This window comes from Vitis vinifera, chromosome 14 (genome assembly GCF_030704535.1).
Source record: "Vitis vinifera cultivar Pinot Noir 40024 chromosome 14, ASM3070453v1".
In the NCBI taxonomy this organism is placed as follows: Eukaryota; Viridiplantae; Streptophyta; class Magnoliopsida; order Vitales; family Vitaceae; genus Vitis; species Vitis vinifera.
This window is the reverse complement of record NC_081818.1, coordinates 29,036,040-29,053,201: the sequence shown is the minus strand read 5'-3', so window position 1 is coordinate 29,053,201 and position 17,162 is coordinate 29,036,040. Positions and strand designations below refer to the sequence as shown.

At 36.0% G+C, this 17,162-nt stretch overlaps 2 protein-coding genes across 2 annotated transcripts; both read left to right on the top strand.

Moving 5' to 3' along the window:
- Positions 1-6: 6 nt before the first annotated feature.
- Positions 7-4,614, top strand: LOC100262962 (probable leucine-rich repeat receptor-like protein kinase At1g35710). The gene is made up of 2 exons (XM_019225147.2): positions 7-460; positions 669-4,614. Exon 2 carries the CDS (start codon positions 2,947-2,949, stop codon positions 4,300-4,302), a length of 1,356 nt encoding a protein of 451 aa, XP_019080692.1. The 5' UTR covers positions 7-460; positions 669-2,946; the 3' UTR covers positions 4,303-4,614.
- Positions 4,615-9,030: 4,416 nt separating this feature from the next.
- Positions 9,031-10,051, top strand: LOC104881690 (MDIS1-interacting receptor like kinase 2). The gene is made up of 2 exons (XM_010662723.2): positions 9,031-9,293; positions 9,565-10,051. Exons 1-2 carry the CDS (start codon positions 9,122-9,124, stop codon positions 9,921-9,923), a joined length of 531 nt encoding a protein of 176 aa, XP_010661025.2. The 5' UTR covers positions 9,031-9,121; the 3' UTR covers positions 9,924-10,051.
- Positions 10,052-17,162: the final 7,111 nt, after the last annotated feature.

Genomic DNA, 17,162 nt, shown 5'->3' with positions numbered 1-17,162 from the left:
TGTCATGGAAAATGCTTCCCCTGTTCTTCATTTCCTTTTCCTTCTCTTTTTCCTGGACTACAGGTGGTAGCTGGTTTTTATGAAATATCAGTTACCCTTTCATTTGGCCTTATTCTTGGCCACCTCATGCAAATTTCAGTGCTCACATAAATTAGCAATTTCTACATGTTATGGTTTAAATTTTCACAGAAATCCTGTGTCGGAATTGGATTCCATTATAAAAGAAAACAGAAGACAAATATTCAACAAAAATATCCATTTTAGTTTGTTGTTGGGCTATTTAATATATATTGCTGCTTCATATTTCCAGTCGGCTGAGGTGGACAAAATTGAAAGCTGACTAGCTGAGACGATGCCCCAAACGCCTGACGTGAGACATGGACTTGGACTGGCGCCTGGTCAAAGAGCTAGCCTTGCTGCGCTTTCAGGAAGGAGTCTTGTAAGAGTTGAGTTTCGGGAGGTATGAAGTCTCTCCACCCGTATATTTTGGGTGCTTTCTTGATGTGTCTTTTTTCTTTTTATTAATATACTGCTATTTATTCATAGAAAAAAAAAAAGGTATGAAGTTTCTCTTGGACAATAATAAAATGGGAAAAATGGAGTGCTTGATATGTCGTCTTGTGGTGGTGTTGATGGTGAATATGGTTCATTGCTTTACTCTCTCTCAGGCCGAGGCCGAGGCTCTCAGCAACTTCGTTAGGCGGATGTGGCAGGGCGGTGATTTTGATAACTGCAAATAGTACGCCATAACTTGCAACAAGTTGGGACATGCCAATCGGTTAAGGCAGCCAGATTACTATGTACTCATGGGCGTAAGCCAGCTTACCAAATTAAAGTTTTCTTCGTTTCCCAGCCTCATTCATCTCACACTGCCGGTGTTGGACTCCATGGTAGCATCCCAGACGAGATAGGTACTCTTTCTAACCTCACCTTTCTTGATCTTTCTAGGAATAGCCTCACTGTGCCATCCCTTCATCATTAGGCCATCTTACCAATTTAACTTCACTCAACCTTGCTTCCAACCAACTCAATGGATCCATCCCTCGAGAAATCGGAAGTATTAAGAATCTTGTCTTTTTGGACCTCCATACTAACTGAATCATTGGACAGATGCCTTCCTAGCTTAAGAATTTGAAGAGATTAAATTACTTCTCTCTCTGATAATAGACCATCAGGCACCTTCCCCTCCTTTCTCACCCACAATTGCAAGCGGGCAGCAGCAATTATTTTATCCCACAATGATCATTTGGAGAGTTATACACCTTCCCCGTGCAATGGAGGAGACACAATCGCACTCCCCATTATCATCTCTTTGCCCCTCACCTTGTTTTCTGTAACCTTGATACTGGGGTTTGCTTTCCTTTGGTGGAACAAAAGACAAGTTCAAACAATCATCTTGGCAACTGAGGATTTTGATATCAGATATTGCATAGGTGTTGCCTGCCTATGGCAGTGTTTATAGAGCATAATTGCCCAGTGGAAAAGTGGTTGCTGTGAAGAAACTTCATCAATAAAAAACAGAGGAGCTGGCATACTTGAGAAGTTTTAAGAATGAGGTATGGATGGTAGAAGAAATACGAACATTGTGAAATTATCGTCTGCATAATAGATGCATGTTTCTCATTTATTTGTACGTCGAAAGGGGAAGCTTGTATTGTATGCTGAGCAATGAGGTTGAGGCCGTGGAATTGGATTGGACTAAGAGGGTGAATATTGTTAAAAAAAATTGCCCATGCCTTATCCTACATGCATCATGATTGTATCCCACCAATCTAACTCTCCTTAATATATGATTCCACTGTATATACCAAAAGTTAAAAAGCATAGCATTCTTGAACATAAGTTAAATAATAGATAAACTATATGCTGGACATTCCAAGACACAATAAAGATTCAACATGTGTTGATGATATGCTCCACTAGCCTCCAATTCCCTATTAAAACATGGAAGGGGCGACACTTTGCCACTTAATCTCATCCTAGAACTAGGGTACAATTTGCCTACTATTGCCTTTTGAACTGATTGTTTCTTTGTTCTTATGGTTGGGACAATTTTGTTCTACCTTTTGTGGTTTTGGGTTGTAAGCATAATTCTAGATGGAGACCATAATACGGATTAGTTAGAGATGTTTAGTCGAGATTTTGCTTCAATTCTATGATATGATGGTTGTTTTCAACGGTTTGCATTGTTTTTCTCTATCATGGAAAATGCTTCCTTCAAACCTCGTTTTTCCTTCTCTTTTTCTTGGACCATAAGTAGTTGAAATCTCAATCACCCTTTTATTTGGCCTTATTCTTAGTCATTTGATGAAAATTTCAGTGCTCAAACCTACCTTCAATTTTTTCAGAACTATTCTTGTGCAGGTGAAAACCTCAAAAAAAGAAGGCTTGGCCATTTCCTTGATCTACTTGAAAAATAAAAAAAAAATTCTCAAAACATGTACAATTCTAAAACTTTTCTCAAGTGTTTTAAAATATAAATATATATATATTTTCAAATTTTCACCCTCCTTGTGAAATTCAAGTTATTGAAAGGATCGAGAGTTCTTGTATTTATTTATTTTTATTTTTTATTTATTCTTAAGAGGAAAATATCAAAAAGGTAAAAAAAAAAAGAAAAAAAGAAGAAAGAAAAAGGAAAAGCAAACCTAAAATTCATAATATCTAACTGACCTAATCAAAAGCTTGACTTGCTATGCTTCCGGGAAGAGTCTTGGACTGATCACTAGAGAATTCTGAGTGTAAAACGGTTTAGAAATTAAAGATAGGGGAAACTTCCAGACAATCGAGGAGAGACATAACTCAAATCCTTGGCTAGGTCAACAGTCCAAGGAGGCTGAATGCCTGAAAAAGAGTTGAATGACTTGCAGTGCTTGGGAGAAGACTCTTCCGCACCGATGTTATAGTATAAAAGTACTGGGAGCTATGAACTGAAACATTAATCAAATGAAAAAAATGGAGAGTTCGATATCTAGGGTGGTGGTGGGAGCAGTAGTAGCATGGGTGGTGATCGTTTGCATGGGCTCTTCACATGCTGCACCAATTTATTCTTCTCCTCAGTCGCAGGCTGAGGCTGAGGCTCTCCGCAGCTCCGGTTGCTGGTCCTGGGAGAGCAATATTTCTAATCATTGCCACTGGTCTGGCGTAACTTGCAATGAGGCAGGGCATGTCATTAAGATAATGAACTTGATGTCGTGCCACACTGCAGTGCCGAGTGGCTTCAGCAAATGGAAGTTTTCTTCATTTCCTAGCCTCATTCATCTCGACCTTAGCATTTGTGGTCTCACTGGTAGCATCCCTGATCAAATAGGTAATCTTGCTAACCTCATCTACCTTGATCTCTCTTATAATCAACTCCACGGCAATATCCCGTACCAATTAGGCGCTCTTACAAAACTTACCTATCTTGATCTCTCTTATAATGCACTCTCTGGTGTCATTCCCTCATCTTTGGGCTATCTCATTAAATTGACTTCTCTCAACCTTGTTCGGAATCAAATCAATGGTTTCATCCCTCCAGAAATTGGAAACCTCAAGGACCTGGTCGAGTTGAGCCTGGGTTATAACTTACTTAGGGGAAAGATACCTCACCAGCTCCAAAATTTGAAGAAGTTAGAAACTTTGGATCTCTCTTATAATAGATTATCAGGCTCCATTCCTTCCTTTCTAGGCCATGGCCACAAGTGGAAATCAATTGATTTGTCACACAATGGTTTGAAGGGTCATACACCTTTGGAATCGCAAGACCAGTCCCACCACAAGATAGGACGAAAAATCACAATTGTCACCTTTGGCATCTCTTTCTTCATCACCTTGTTTCTTGTAGCCTTAATCCTTGGGTTTCTTTCCCTTTGGAGGAAGAAAAGAAGATTTCATCCCTCAATTCTTTTCCTTGGTCTGAAGAAAAGAAAAATTCAATCAGAGGCAGCAACAACTACAAAAAATGGTGATTTGTTCTCAATATGGGGCTATGATGGTAGGATTGCTTATGAAGACATCATTGAAGCAACAGAAGATTTTGATATCAAATATTGCATAGGTACTGGAGGCCATGGCAGTGTATACAAGGTACAGTTGCCTAGTGGAAAAGTAGTTGCCGTGAAGAAACTTCACCGGGTGGAAAGTGAGGAGCCAGCATGCATGAAAAACTTTCAAAATGAGGTACATATGTTGACAAAATTAAGGCATAAGAACATTGTGAAACTTCATGGTTATTGCCTACACCAGAGCTGCATGTTTTTAATTTGCAATTATTTGGAAAGAGGAAGCTTGTATTGTATGTTAAGTGTTGAGTTGAATTGATTTTTTTCCTTTGTAATATGTTGAAGCTATCCTTGTAAAACATGGGCTAAGGCTAAATGGGCCGAGTCTTATTGTTTTAAATGGGTTTTAGGGTTAGGGTTTGTAAACTCTATAAATAGGTGGCTTGGGAAAACATATGTAAGTAAGAAGGTGCATGAGCCGTCTTTCAATAGTGAAATAGAATTGCTCGCTCTCTGCCCGTGGACGTAGATCACTTTGATCGAACCACGTAAATCTTGTGTTTGTTCTTGTGTGATTGTTTTCTTCCATTATTCCGCGATTCTATTGTTTGCTTGCTTAACAAGTGGTATCAGAGCCCACAAACACCTGGGTTCAGATCTGCAGAAGGAAGATGTCTTCACAGAAATTCGAAGTTGAGAAGTTCAATGGGTCGAATGATTTCACCTTGTGGAAGCTGAAGATGAAGGCGCTTCTGGTTCAGCAGAAGTGTGCACAAGCAATAGAAGGGGAAGAAAAATTACCTGTAGGATTGACAGCAGCAGAGAAGGAGGAAGTTGTGTCTAGGGCACATAGTGCGATTCTATTGAGTCTAGCAGATGAAGTTCTGAGGGAAGTAGCTGATGAAACTACTGCAGTTGGCTTGTGGAGGAAGCTTGAAAGCAAATACCAGAAAAAGTCACTGACCAACAGGCTTTATCAGAAAAGGCGATTGCATACTTTGAAGATGTCAGAAGGTATGCAGGTAAGAGATCACCTTGACAACTTTAACAGAATTATTTTAGACTTGAATGGAGTTGGTGTTAAAGTTGAGGAAGAGGATCAAGCCATGATTTTGTTATGTTCTTTGCCTAGCTCTTATGAAAATTTTGTAGATACTATGATGTATGGTAGGGATAGTATCTCGATAAATGATGTTAAGGATGCTCTACAGTCTAAAGAATTGCAGAAATTAGTTTCTGGTTCTGGGGAAGGCAGTGTGGAGACTGGGTTAACTGTGAGTAGGGGCAGGAGCATGGAACGAAATGGTGGAGGACGTAGTAAGTCGCGTCCTAAATCGAAGGCTGCAATGAGATGCTTTCACTGTAAAGAGAAAGGGCACTTTAGAAAGAACTGTCCACAAAGGCAGAAGGGAATTGGTCAGGGGTCGAATGGAAATGCGCAGGTTGTAGTAGCTCAGAAAGATTCTGAAAAACAGGATAGTTCTGACGAGGGAGAAGGAGGAGATGTTTTAACTGTTAGTACATCTAGCTCTGCAGAATCATGGATCTTGGATACTGGTGCTTCGTATCACATGGCTTATTCACGAGATCTGTTCACTACTTTTAAAGAGTGGAACGGAAGTGTAAAGTTGGGAGATGATGGGGAGCTGGGTGTCAAAGGCAGTGGTTCTGTGCAGATTAAAATGTATGACGGGTTGGTTAGGACATTGAATGCTTGGTATGTTCCTGGACTGCGAAAGAATTTGATCTCCGTGGGTACACTGGATAAAAATGGGTACACATTCTCTGGGAGTGGTGGAGTTCTTAGGGTGTCAAAAGGAGCTCTTGTGGTGATGAAAGGCAGATTACAGCATGGGATTTACACATTGATGGGAAGTTCAGTGTTGGGAACGGCGGCTGTGTCAAGCTCCATGGCTATTGATTCTGTAGAGAAGAAAGATAATTGTACTGAGTTGTGGCATCGAAGATTGGGACACATGAGTGAGAAAGGGCTCTCTATCTTGAGTAAGCAAGGGCTATTAAGTGGTGCTGAGACCGGGAAGCTGAAATTCTGTGAAACTTGTGTTATGGGTAAACAACGTAGGGTGAAGTTCAGTATGGGTAGTCACACTACTAATGGAGTTCTTGAGTATATTCACTCTGATTTATGGGGTCCTTCTCCGGTGGAGTCTCATAGTGGATGCAAGTACTATGTTACTTTTATTGATGACTTCTCTAGAAAGGTGTGGGTGTACTTTGTGAAAGCAAAGGATGAAGTGTTTGGGAAGTTCAAGGAGTGGAAGACTATGGTGGAGAAACGGACTGGAAAAGTAGTCAAGACACTCAGAACAGATAATGGGTTGGAATTCTGTAACAAGGATTTCGACGAGTTCTGCAGAAAAGAAGGTATAGTGAGGCACCGCACTGTACGACATACGCCACAGCAAAATGGAGTTGCAGAACGGATGAACCAAACACTTGTACAGCGTGCTAGATGCATGAGGATAGACGCTGGGTTGTCGAAAAAGTTCTGGGCTGAAGCAGTTAACACTGCTGCTTATCTGGTAAATAGATCGCCATCGACTGCAATTGATTTTAAGACTCCTCAAGAGGTATGGTCCGGTAAACCCTCTAATTATTCTGGCTTGAAAATATTTGGTTGTCCTGCATATGCTCATGTTAGTGATGGCAAGCTGGAGCCTAGGGCAATGAAATGCATATTTCTAGGGTATGCGACTGGGGTGAAAGGTTATCGTCTGTGGTGTATTGAAGATAGAACCCCAAAATTTATTATTAGCAGAGATGTGACCTTTGATGAATCTGCTATGTTTGGCCAGTTTGGTGATCTTGCAGGTACTAGTAAAACTGATCTGGGTGCTAACCAGAAGGTGGAGTTTGAGGTCGATGCTCCAATGGAAAATGGTGTAGATGACACATCTGAAGAACAACCCGTGATCGACCAGAATGATTCACAGAGTATAGCAGCACTTAGACCAAGAAGGGAAATCCGGAGACCTATGAGGTATGTGGATTGTGTTAGTGCTAACATCACTAATCCTGTTGCTTTTGCTTTAGCAGTGGCTGAAGAGATAGGAAGGGAGGAACCAAGGTCGTATAAGGAGGCGATGGAAAGTAAAGACTCGAAAAAGTGGCTAAGTTCCATGGATGACGAGATGGCATCATTGAGAAAGAATCAAACTTGGGAGCTTGTGCCTTTGCCTGAAGGAGTGAAACCTGTTGATTGTAAATGGCTTTTCAAAATAAAGGATGGGATTTCAGAGGATGAACCACCTAAGTACAAATCAAGGCTTGTGGCGAAGGGTTTTTCACAAAAGGAGGGGATTGACTACAATGAAGTGTTCTCACCTGTTGTGAAGCATAAATCTATTCGAGTCCTCTTAGCGATGGTAAGCGTTTTTAACTTGGAGCTTGATCAACTTGATGTTAAAACTGCTTTTCTGCATGGAAATCTAGAAGAGGAAATTTATATGAAACAACCTGAGGGATTTGTTGATTCTGAAAAGTCTGATCATGTGTGTTTTTTGAAGAAGTCCTTGTATGGGTTGAAGCAATCTCCTAGGCAATGGTACAAGAGGTTTGATGCATTTATGGTTTCTCATGAGTTTATGCGAAATCAGTATGATAGTTGTGTTTACTTTAAAACATTGCCTGATGGCTCATTTATTTATCTGTTGCTATATGTGGATGACATGTTGATTGCAGCTAAGAATCGAGTTGAAATTAACAAACTGAAACAGTTGTTGAGTAGTGAGTTTGAGATGAAAGATTTGGGTGCAGCTAAGAAAATCTTGGGGATGGAGATTTGGAGAGACAGAGATGCAGGCTTGTTGTATGTCTCACAGCAAAAATACATTGAGAAGTTAATGCAGGCTTTCCATATGGATCACTCTAAACCGGTGAGTACTCCATTGGCTCAACATTTTAAATTTGATCATAGTACATTGCCTAGCACTGATGAGGAGGTGGAGTACATGAAGAGTGTGCCTTACTCTAGTGTGGTTGGTAGTTTAATGTATGCTATGGTGTGCACTAGACCAGATCTTGCTTTTGCTGTTAGTGTTGTAAGCAGATTCATGAGTAATCCTGGTAAAGCTCACTGGGAAGCCGTCAAGTGGATTATGCGATATTTGAAGGGTTCAAGTAGTGTATGCTTGGTGTATGGGAATGGTGATGTATCTAGTGGATTGGTTGGGTTTACTGATTCTGATCATGGAGGAGATCTCATGAAGAGAAGATCATTGACCTGTTATATTTTCACTATGTTTGGGTGTGCTATTAGCTGGAGAGCTTCTTTGCAGCCAACAGTTGCTTTATCTACAACTGAAACGGAATACATGTCCTTGACAGAAGGGGTGAAAGAAGGTATGTGGTTAAATGGTTTTCTTGGCAGCTTGGGTTTGAATTTGTCTAAGCCGGTTATCTATTGTGATAGTCAAAGTGCTTTGTGTTTGGCAAAGAATCCTGTTTATCATGAGAGGACAAAACATATTGATGTTAGGTTGAACTTTATTCGTGATGTGATCGAAGAAAAGTTATTCTCCATTGAGAAGGTTGCCACGGAAGTTAATCCTGCAGATATGTTGACTAAGCCAATTACTACTGAAAAGTTCAAGCATAGCTTGGACTTGGTGAATGTTTGCAAAGTTTGAGCTTGAGGCCCTTCGGGGCGTAGCAGATGAGTAGTTCTATATTCTGAATTGAAAGAAGAAAGAAAACTCAATTCAAGGTGGAGAATTGTTGAGTTGAATTGATTTTTTTCCTTTGTAATATGTTGAAGCTATCCTTGTAAAACATGGGCTAAGGCTAAATGGGCCGAGTCTTATTGTTTTAAATGGGTTTTAGGGTTAAGGTTTGTAAACTCTATAAATAGGTGGCTTGGGAAAACATATGTAAGTAAGAAGGTGCATGAGCCGTCTTTCAATAGTGAAATAGAATTGCTCGCTCTCTGCCCGTGGACGTAGATCACTTTGATCGAACCACGTAAATCTTGTGTTTGTTCTTGTGTGATTGTTTTCTTCCATTATTCCGCGATTCTATTGTTTGCTTGCTTAACATTAAGAGATGAAGTTGAAGCTAGGGAGTTGGATTGGACTAAAAGAGTGAATGTGATCAAAAGCATTGCCCATGCCTTATCCTACATGCATCATGACTGTACTCCACCAATCATTCACAGGGATGTATCAAGCAATAATATCCTCTTGAATTCAGAACTTGAAGCTTTTGTATCGGATTTTGGCACTGCTAGACTACTAGATCCCGATTCATCCAATCAAACGCTTCGTGTAGGCACTTATGGCTATATTGCACCAGGTAAGATGACCAATTCTTTAGTTTAGACTTTGAAAAATTTTCACAAACAGTTCTCATGATCTCAATTTTAGAATTGGGCTAGCTAATGGTGATACAAATTTCATATCTAAACTTTTCTTTCTATTAATGTATTCTATGCTTGAGTGGTTCTAATTGAGAAACATTACCATAACTTCTAATTTTTCCATTTTTAATCCTTTTATTTCATTGTAGCATTCACGAATTATTTTATCATGTCTAATGATTTGTTTTTCATTTTTATATTTGACAGAGCTTGCCTATACCATGAAAGTAACTGAGAAATCCGATGTTTATAGTTTTGGGGTGGTGGCACTAGAGACAATGATAGGAAAACATCCAAGCGATCTGCTCACCTCATTGTCATCCTCATCAAGCCAAGATATAATGTTAAGAGATGTATTGGATCCACGTCTCATATTGCCTGAAGATCCAAGGGTTGCTAAAGATGTAGTTTTTGTGACATTTTTGGCACTCAAATGCATCCATTCAAAGCCGCAATGTTGTCCAACAATGCAACAATTATCCTACAATCTCCTTATTGATGTACCATTTCCTATGTTACCATTTTACGCAATTTCACTAAACCAGTTGAAGAATCATGTAATTTAATTGAATATTAATAGTAATATATATTAAGAGATTTATTATGCATAGAACTAAATATGAATCAATGACCCATGAGCTTTATATCTTTCTTCTGAATGCTATAATGTCAGATGATTAATAAAAATATTGCATTACAATTTTATTACTTATTAATGTATCATTGTGGTTTCGAAGTTATTGTATGCATCCTTAAATTATTGTTCATAATAGTAGCTATGAACATGACCCTTATCATTTTATTTTTTATAACTAATAATGTTTTTGATGGGGTCAAGATTTTTAATTTTAATTTTTAAAATTTAAAAAAAAAAATATTTTTTTAAATTCTATTTAATTACTAATTAGAACCAACATATATGTTCAAATGACACGTATGTAGTATGAATTGTGCAATACAAAGGCTTAAGTCATTTAACTTAGTTTAAATATTTAATACTAAGACCCTAGCATTGGTGCTAACACCTATTTTGAGTTTAACTTCATAGTGAAAAAGGGAAAAAGAATGTAAAGAGAAACCCCCACCTCCTACCAAGGAAGAAAGGGAAGGGTTAAGCGAGTAAGGTGAGAAGTAAGACTTGTGAAAAATTTAAGAGCAAAGGAAAACAAAAAGAACAAGCCATGGGCATGAGACTCGGATGACAAGGCTTGTGAAGTCAATTCGAGAAGATAAAATTGTGTAGAAACTACTAGAATATCTAGATTGCTCTATTCCAAGTCCTGGATCACTTAGGGTACATGTTGCTAGTCTTAGGGCTCTTCAAATCTAATTGCAACGAAATACCATGGTAATAAAAACCATAAACAAGATATATATTCAAAGAGAATAAATGTGTCATACTTGAGATTTGGATGTTCCTAAATCAATTCCAGTTGGTGAAGAAGTGCTAAAAATGAAACGAATTCCGTATACTCAACAATCTTCCACTCGATGGCTTCTTTTTGGATCCTAACATAGAGAGATGGAATCCTTGGAAGAGTTGGTGGCTAAGGGTCATTTTCTCTTTAGAGAATGGAAGATTGAATGGAAAAAGGTTTGAAACCCTAACCCTTAAAAGGTTTCATATAAGCTTTTTATGGGTTTAAGTGACTTGAATTCATCATTGTCTTGGATCACTTAAACTAGTCTACTGGAGTCCTAATTGATTAATTAACCCTATTGAGCTCCAATTAATCAATTAGCATAGTGCAGAGAGACCATTCATGAGCTCCTATGCAACCTTACATATTTACCAAAACACCATTATACACATAAGTGAATAAAAAACACAACCTAACCTTATAAATTGTGTCACAATGGAAACTAAGCTTGAGTGGATCAAGATCACTAGAACCCAAGGAAAATATTGGCTCTCTTAGAATCCAATTTGAAGTTGACTCAACATCCCACTATAGAAAGTTAACTACACTTGTTTGTTTGATGTATATTGCAACAAGATACAAGAACATAGGTCCATGACCTGCCATCCACTATACGTAGATTCCTTAGGAACTAGTATCTATCATCTAATAAAGTATGTTCTATCAACCTCTCAAGATTACCTTTCCATCATTGAGTTACAAATCATCATATTATAATGTAATCGACTAACATACTCTTATCTTACAAAGAGCATATGTTAAGTTTCACTAAAAGAATTACTACAACTACAAATTTCTTGATGACATGTCTTTAGGATCACTTAAGGAAACACATTGTCTTAATATCATGAGATATCATGGTACTTTTGTTGAGAATACCTGTTACTACTAGCTTCCATCAACATTAACTTACTCCATATGGAATATATGATCATCTTAAGGTCTCACTTACAGGTGAAAGTCGCTGAAGACTTTAATACAAGCTTAGTACACTCTCAAGGTTGAGAATTCATACTGTATAGTAGCTTGGTGAGGTCATGATTGCCCAATAGCTAATGTCATAATTCATTGTAGGTTTTAACCAATGTATAACCATGTATACTATTGCATTCACCATAGGAACCCTATTCCGATGACTAATACCAATCATCCTTTCAATTAGGAGGTAAGTGTACTACAACCTCAAATGAATTGCCTTAATCTATGAACTAATTGTAAGCATATCATCTACTTATAAAGAATCCATGACTTAGATTTTCTATACAACTCTTAATGCACTTAAGTTATGTATAATGCAAGAAATGTAAAACTTGAATGCTCAACATTTATAATGCATAAATCAGATAGAAAAAAGAGAAATAGAATAATCCATTTATTGTTACATCATGTCATTTTTTTAAGGGCTTTATCTTAACAATCTTCTACTACTCCTGAAAACAGACTAGGCACCGCAAAATGAATATGCTCCACAGTCATATCATCTTTATAAATTATCTCACAAAAAAAAAAAAATCATTTCTTCTATATATGTTTTCTCTTGTAGTGGTTTCTTGGTTCTTTAGACTGTTTTATTGTTGTCATAAAACAGGATTATAGACAATACAACCAAGGGAATTACTCCTAGTCCTATAAGAAACATCTTAAACCAAATAGATTCCTCTATTGCTTTAAAAGTAGTAATAGACACCACCCAAAGTGTACACATACTTAGAGGTAGATTTGCGAGAGTCCTTATCATACTAGAAGTCCAAATTTGTATACCCGAGGGGTACCTGTTGAACTACCAATTTCCCTAAAAGCTAAAACTTGTAAGATTTGGGCTCAATATGTATATCATGCTCCTTAACACTCTTCTTTACATGTAAACCCATAAGGCCCGTACCAAATGTGTAGAGACAAATAGAATTTGGATTCATATCTAATAGACAACAGACATAATTTGGATTTATATCCAATAGACAAATGGGAGAAATGCAAATTGCGGAGAGGCGACTTAAACATGAGACCTCCCGTTAAACCAAACTCTGATACCATGTTGATCACCAATTTTTCTAAAACCTTATGCTCCTTAATAGTACCAACTCATTGCAATGGAACATAAACATATAATCCCTTATTCTCCTAAGATACTCAAGTATATACTTGTCATCTGTCTAATGCCCTAGTCTTGAATCGAATCAATCTTGATTGATGACAATAACCCTACATCATTCCCAATGAGTAGATTGTCATATTCAATTAAGGTCTAAAACACTACTATGCTTCCTTGAATCTTTTTATTATATACACATGATACTTATCCTTGTTTTGATCAAAATCAAGAGTCTTGATTCTTGATCAAAACCTATGTTTCATGAGTAAGATATTTGCACTAATCCATAAATGGATATATGCAACTTACATACTAGATGTTCTTGTTCCTTTGCTATGGAAACACTTAGTTACATCATATAGATGTCATCATCAAGATGACCGTTCAAGAACATTATCTTAATCTCTAACTACCATATCTCATAATAGAGATGCACTATAATGGATATGAGTACTTTGATAGATTTGAGTATAATGTAGGACCTCAGGCTCGACCAACTCTCCTAAAAGCAATTGCTATTAAGAAAGATGCATACCCTAACCTTATAGTGCATTCACCCAAGCGCCCACGGCGAACACAAATGGAATTGATTGACGCGGCCAACCCTCCAATTTGCCAACAATCTCCCTTCCAGCGACACCCCTGGGGTTCGAATCCATGACTTCAGTTTTGATATCACTTGTAGGACTTTAGGTGCTACCAACTCTCTTAAAAACAATTGTTGTTAAGAAAGGCGCATACCCTAACCTTATAGTGCATTCACCCAAGCGCCCACGACGAACACAAGGAGAGTTGATGGACGCGACCAACCCTCCGATCTATCAACATATAACTATTGTTGAAAAGGTTTCCCATAGTTAAAATAATGTTTCTAACTACAACCTTTAGCTACAACCTTAACAACATAAGTCGATCTCAATTTTTCCATCTACTTTTGTCTTCCTTTTGTAGACCAATTTACAGTTATGGATTTTATCCCTTTAAGTACTTCTATAAGAACCCAAACTATGTTAGAACTCAAAATTAATTCTAACTCTCCCATAGCTCTTTGTCATAAATGAATATCAACTTTGCTCATTTCATCATAATCAGTAGCATACAATCCTCTCACCATGATGATACACTCATGTACTAGCTAGAAGTATTTAGAATGGTATGTGCTTCTACCTTAGGATCCATATTATCTTGTGCAAATATGAGACTATCTTCTAGTGTTTTCTGGTCTATATCACTCTTTACCTTATGACTTACTATATAGTTACATTAGAAATCTAGTACTTATTCCAACAAATACCTTTTGATAGTCTTGAATATAAAAGTGATAACAAGGATGAAAATATTGAAAATAACAAACATATCAGTACTTTGATTTTACGGATATATCGAAGATATATCGGTAAATATTTTGGAAAAAAAACATTAATAGGTCTGAAATTGATCAAAACTCATGGAAATGTAAGAAAAACCCCATACAAATATAATTAGAAGTATGATAGATATTTTAAATTTGTTTTGTTGAAAAATTTGATATATGTATGATATAATTTATCATATTTGATAATCATATCGTATGCATTGATAAAAAAAATATGAATTTTATAAGTGTACATTTATTATTAAATTATATCAAATATTATTTCACAATAATATTGTGATATTTAATTATAATATATCTCATTTTAAAATATATTTAATATTAAAATTATGATCTATTTAATTTAATTTTATTAAATGATATAAAATAAATGATGATACATGTATAATTTTTTTTAATATTTATATTTTTTATATTTAATTAATATATAAATGATATAAAAAAAGTTAAGAACATTATTACCATAATTTTTATATTTTTAGTGGTCAATTAAATTAAATTTAAAAATAAAATAATTAGAATTAATTTATTTTTTAAAATATTTTGTTTTTATCGTAGAGTTAGTATATATTTATTCTAGTGCACATTATGTAATGTAAGGCAAGTTAGTCCAATGCCTGTAAGTCAAAATTTAAAAATTTTCATTTGACCAGGCTAGCCCACCCTTGTGAAAACACATTCAGTTATTTTGTCAGGCAAGAATTTTATTTTCTTTTTTAAGATTTAATTGTCATGTCTAAGTGATTGAACCCATTTTCTAAATTAATTTTTTTAATTAAATTCTGTTTTGCAATTTTTAAATAATCCTAGTTAATAAAAAAAAAATGCTGCATTTTACTATCCCCATCAAAAAAGGATGGTTGGAGAATAGTTTATAATTTTTTATTTACATTTTCTGTTCGAATATTCAACCGTTTAAAGTAAAAAGAAAAAAAAAAATTAAATTCTGTTTTGCAATTTTTAAATAATCCTAGTTAATAAAAAAAATACTGCCTTTTACTATCCCTCATCAGAAAAGGATGGTTGGAGAATAGTTTATAATTTTTTATCTGTTGAATATTCAACCGTTTAAAGTTGAAAAAAAGAAAAAAAAAAGGTAAAAGTCCAAGTATTGCACCGGCCAACCCCAAAAAATTAGCCATTTTTTCATGATTTGGCTGATTTATTGGCAGAAATTAATATATTGCCGAAACATGCCGATTTTTTTGGACATTTTGTCACCCTATTTCGTTTTCATGGCCACTGAAATATAATATTTCGGTGAAATTTCGTTGTAATTTTTCAAAATTTTCATCCTTGAGTAATAATCCCAAAGAACCTTTGGATATCCTATAAACTTATATAAAAGTTGTGAATGTCTTTTTGAGTTTAAAGTAAACAATATCTATAAAATTAAAGATGAATTAATTGTTACATACACACTCTTAAATAGGCAAAATATGTTGTACTAGATAGTGATTAAGCTCTTGATAAACTTCCTTCAAAATTTCCAAGTCTTGCTTGACTTGCCAAAATTTTCCAATGTGCATGGCACACCTTTTTTGAACCCATTGAATGGGTTTTGGAAAATATAGGCATACTTTTATCTGGTGAAGCTCATTTCTTTCTTCTTTGGTGCCCATGTCATCATCTTTTGATAATGAGCTTGTCCCCACCAATGAAATGCTCCACAAGTCAATTTTATACTATTGTGCTTATGCTTATGTTTGTTTTTGCTTTTATAATGCATCACTATAAATTCTTTCGAGCCCTATAGAATTAAAAATGATAGTTTCCACGAAGGTTTAGAGGCTCTTGTTGTGAGAAACAATTGTTTCTCTTACTTTTATATTAAGTTCTTTTTTAATTCATAAATTCTTTAAAAGAAATTAACAAAACAAATATAGAAACTCTTATTAAATTTAAAAAAGAGCTTTTAACTTCTATCCAAACAATGCCTAAATCTTGAATTTGATATCTGAAATTTAATTTGAGCTAGATGAGCCCATCATATTGAAGGTTTTTTTCCAGCTGAAAGAATGGCATGAAAGTACCATTTCGGAAACCAAAAATATGACTTTTATGGTAATTATGATTTTTAACTTAATGATAAATATAATCATTTACTACATCATCAATTCATACTTTTTATTTTTCTAAGTGAATGTTAATTACTAAAGTGATGTCTGAAAATCTTGCATTTGTTAGTTTATAGACCCTTGTTTGAGCTTAGCAATTTCAAGCTTTCTGATCATTTCCCAGCCTCATGTCTCTCGACCCTGCTGGTAGTGGACTCGGTGGTAGAATCCCAAGTCAGGTAGGTACTCTTACTAACCTTACCTACCTATATGGCTATATCTCTCTCTCCTATAATCGACTCAGTAACACCAAATAGTTACTCTTATTAAACTTACCTAATCTTTTTTGAAACACAAAATATTTTTTGAAAACTGATTTTACTACAAGCTTCTTGGATGATTATTAACAAAATTGTTAATTTTTTTTTTTTTTTTTTTGCTTATGCCGGAATTCATCAAGAACCTATAACTTCAAGAAGTGGAGCAATGGGGTTAAAAATCAGGGATTTTCATAATTTAAGAGGACTGGAGTTCATCCTCTTAGAGATGAAGGCACGAACACATCCATGTGACCCATGCATAGAAATGTAATTCCATTTGTGAATCATGCCCCATCAGTCAATTTGTTCATCTTAGTCTGCGCTTCTTTTACGTTTTTCTTTTGATGGTGGGGCATTTAGGGTCACTGTAGGTGTAGTAGGTAAGTGGAGAATGATAATCAAAAACTAGGAAAGTTGGCAATAATTCCAAAAGGCGTGTATATGGATAGGAAGATTCAAAAAGACTTGCTTGACTTGCTGTGCGTGGGTGGAACGGCACTTCATCACCGATATCATCATATTATAAAACTGTGTGGGAGA

Bases quoted from the DNA above. Each gene is read 5' to 3' on its own strand.
- LOC104881690 (XM_010662723.2), top strand. From the start codon at position 9,122: ATGCATCATGACTGTACTCCACCAATCATTCACAGGGATGTATCAAGC. The intron at 9,294-9,564 runs GTAAGATGACCA...TATATTTGACAG, and splicing joins TTATGGCTATATTGCACCAG to AGCTTGCCTATACCATGAAA.
- LOC100262962 (XM_019225147.2), top strand. From the start codon at position 2,947: ATGAAAAAAATGGAGAGTTCGATATCTAGGGTGGTGGTGGGAGCAGTA.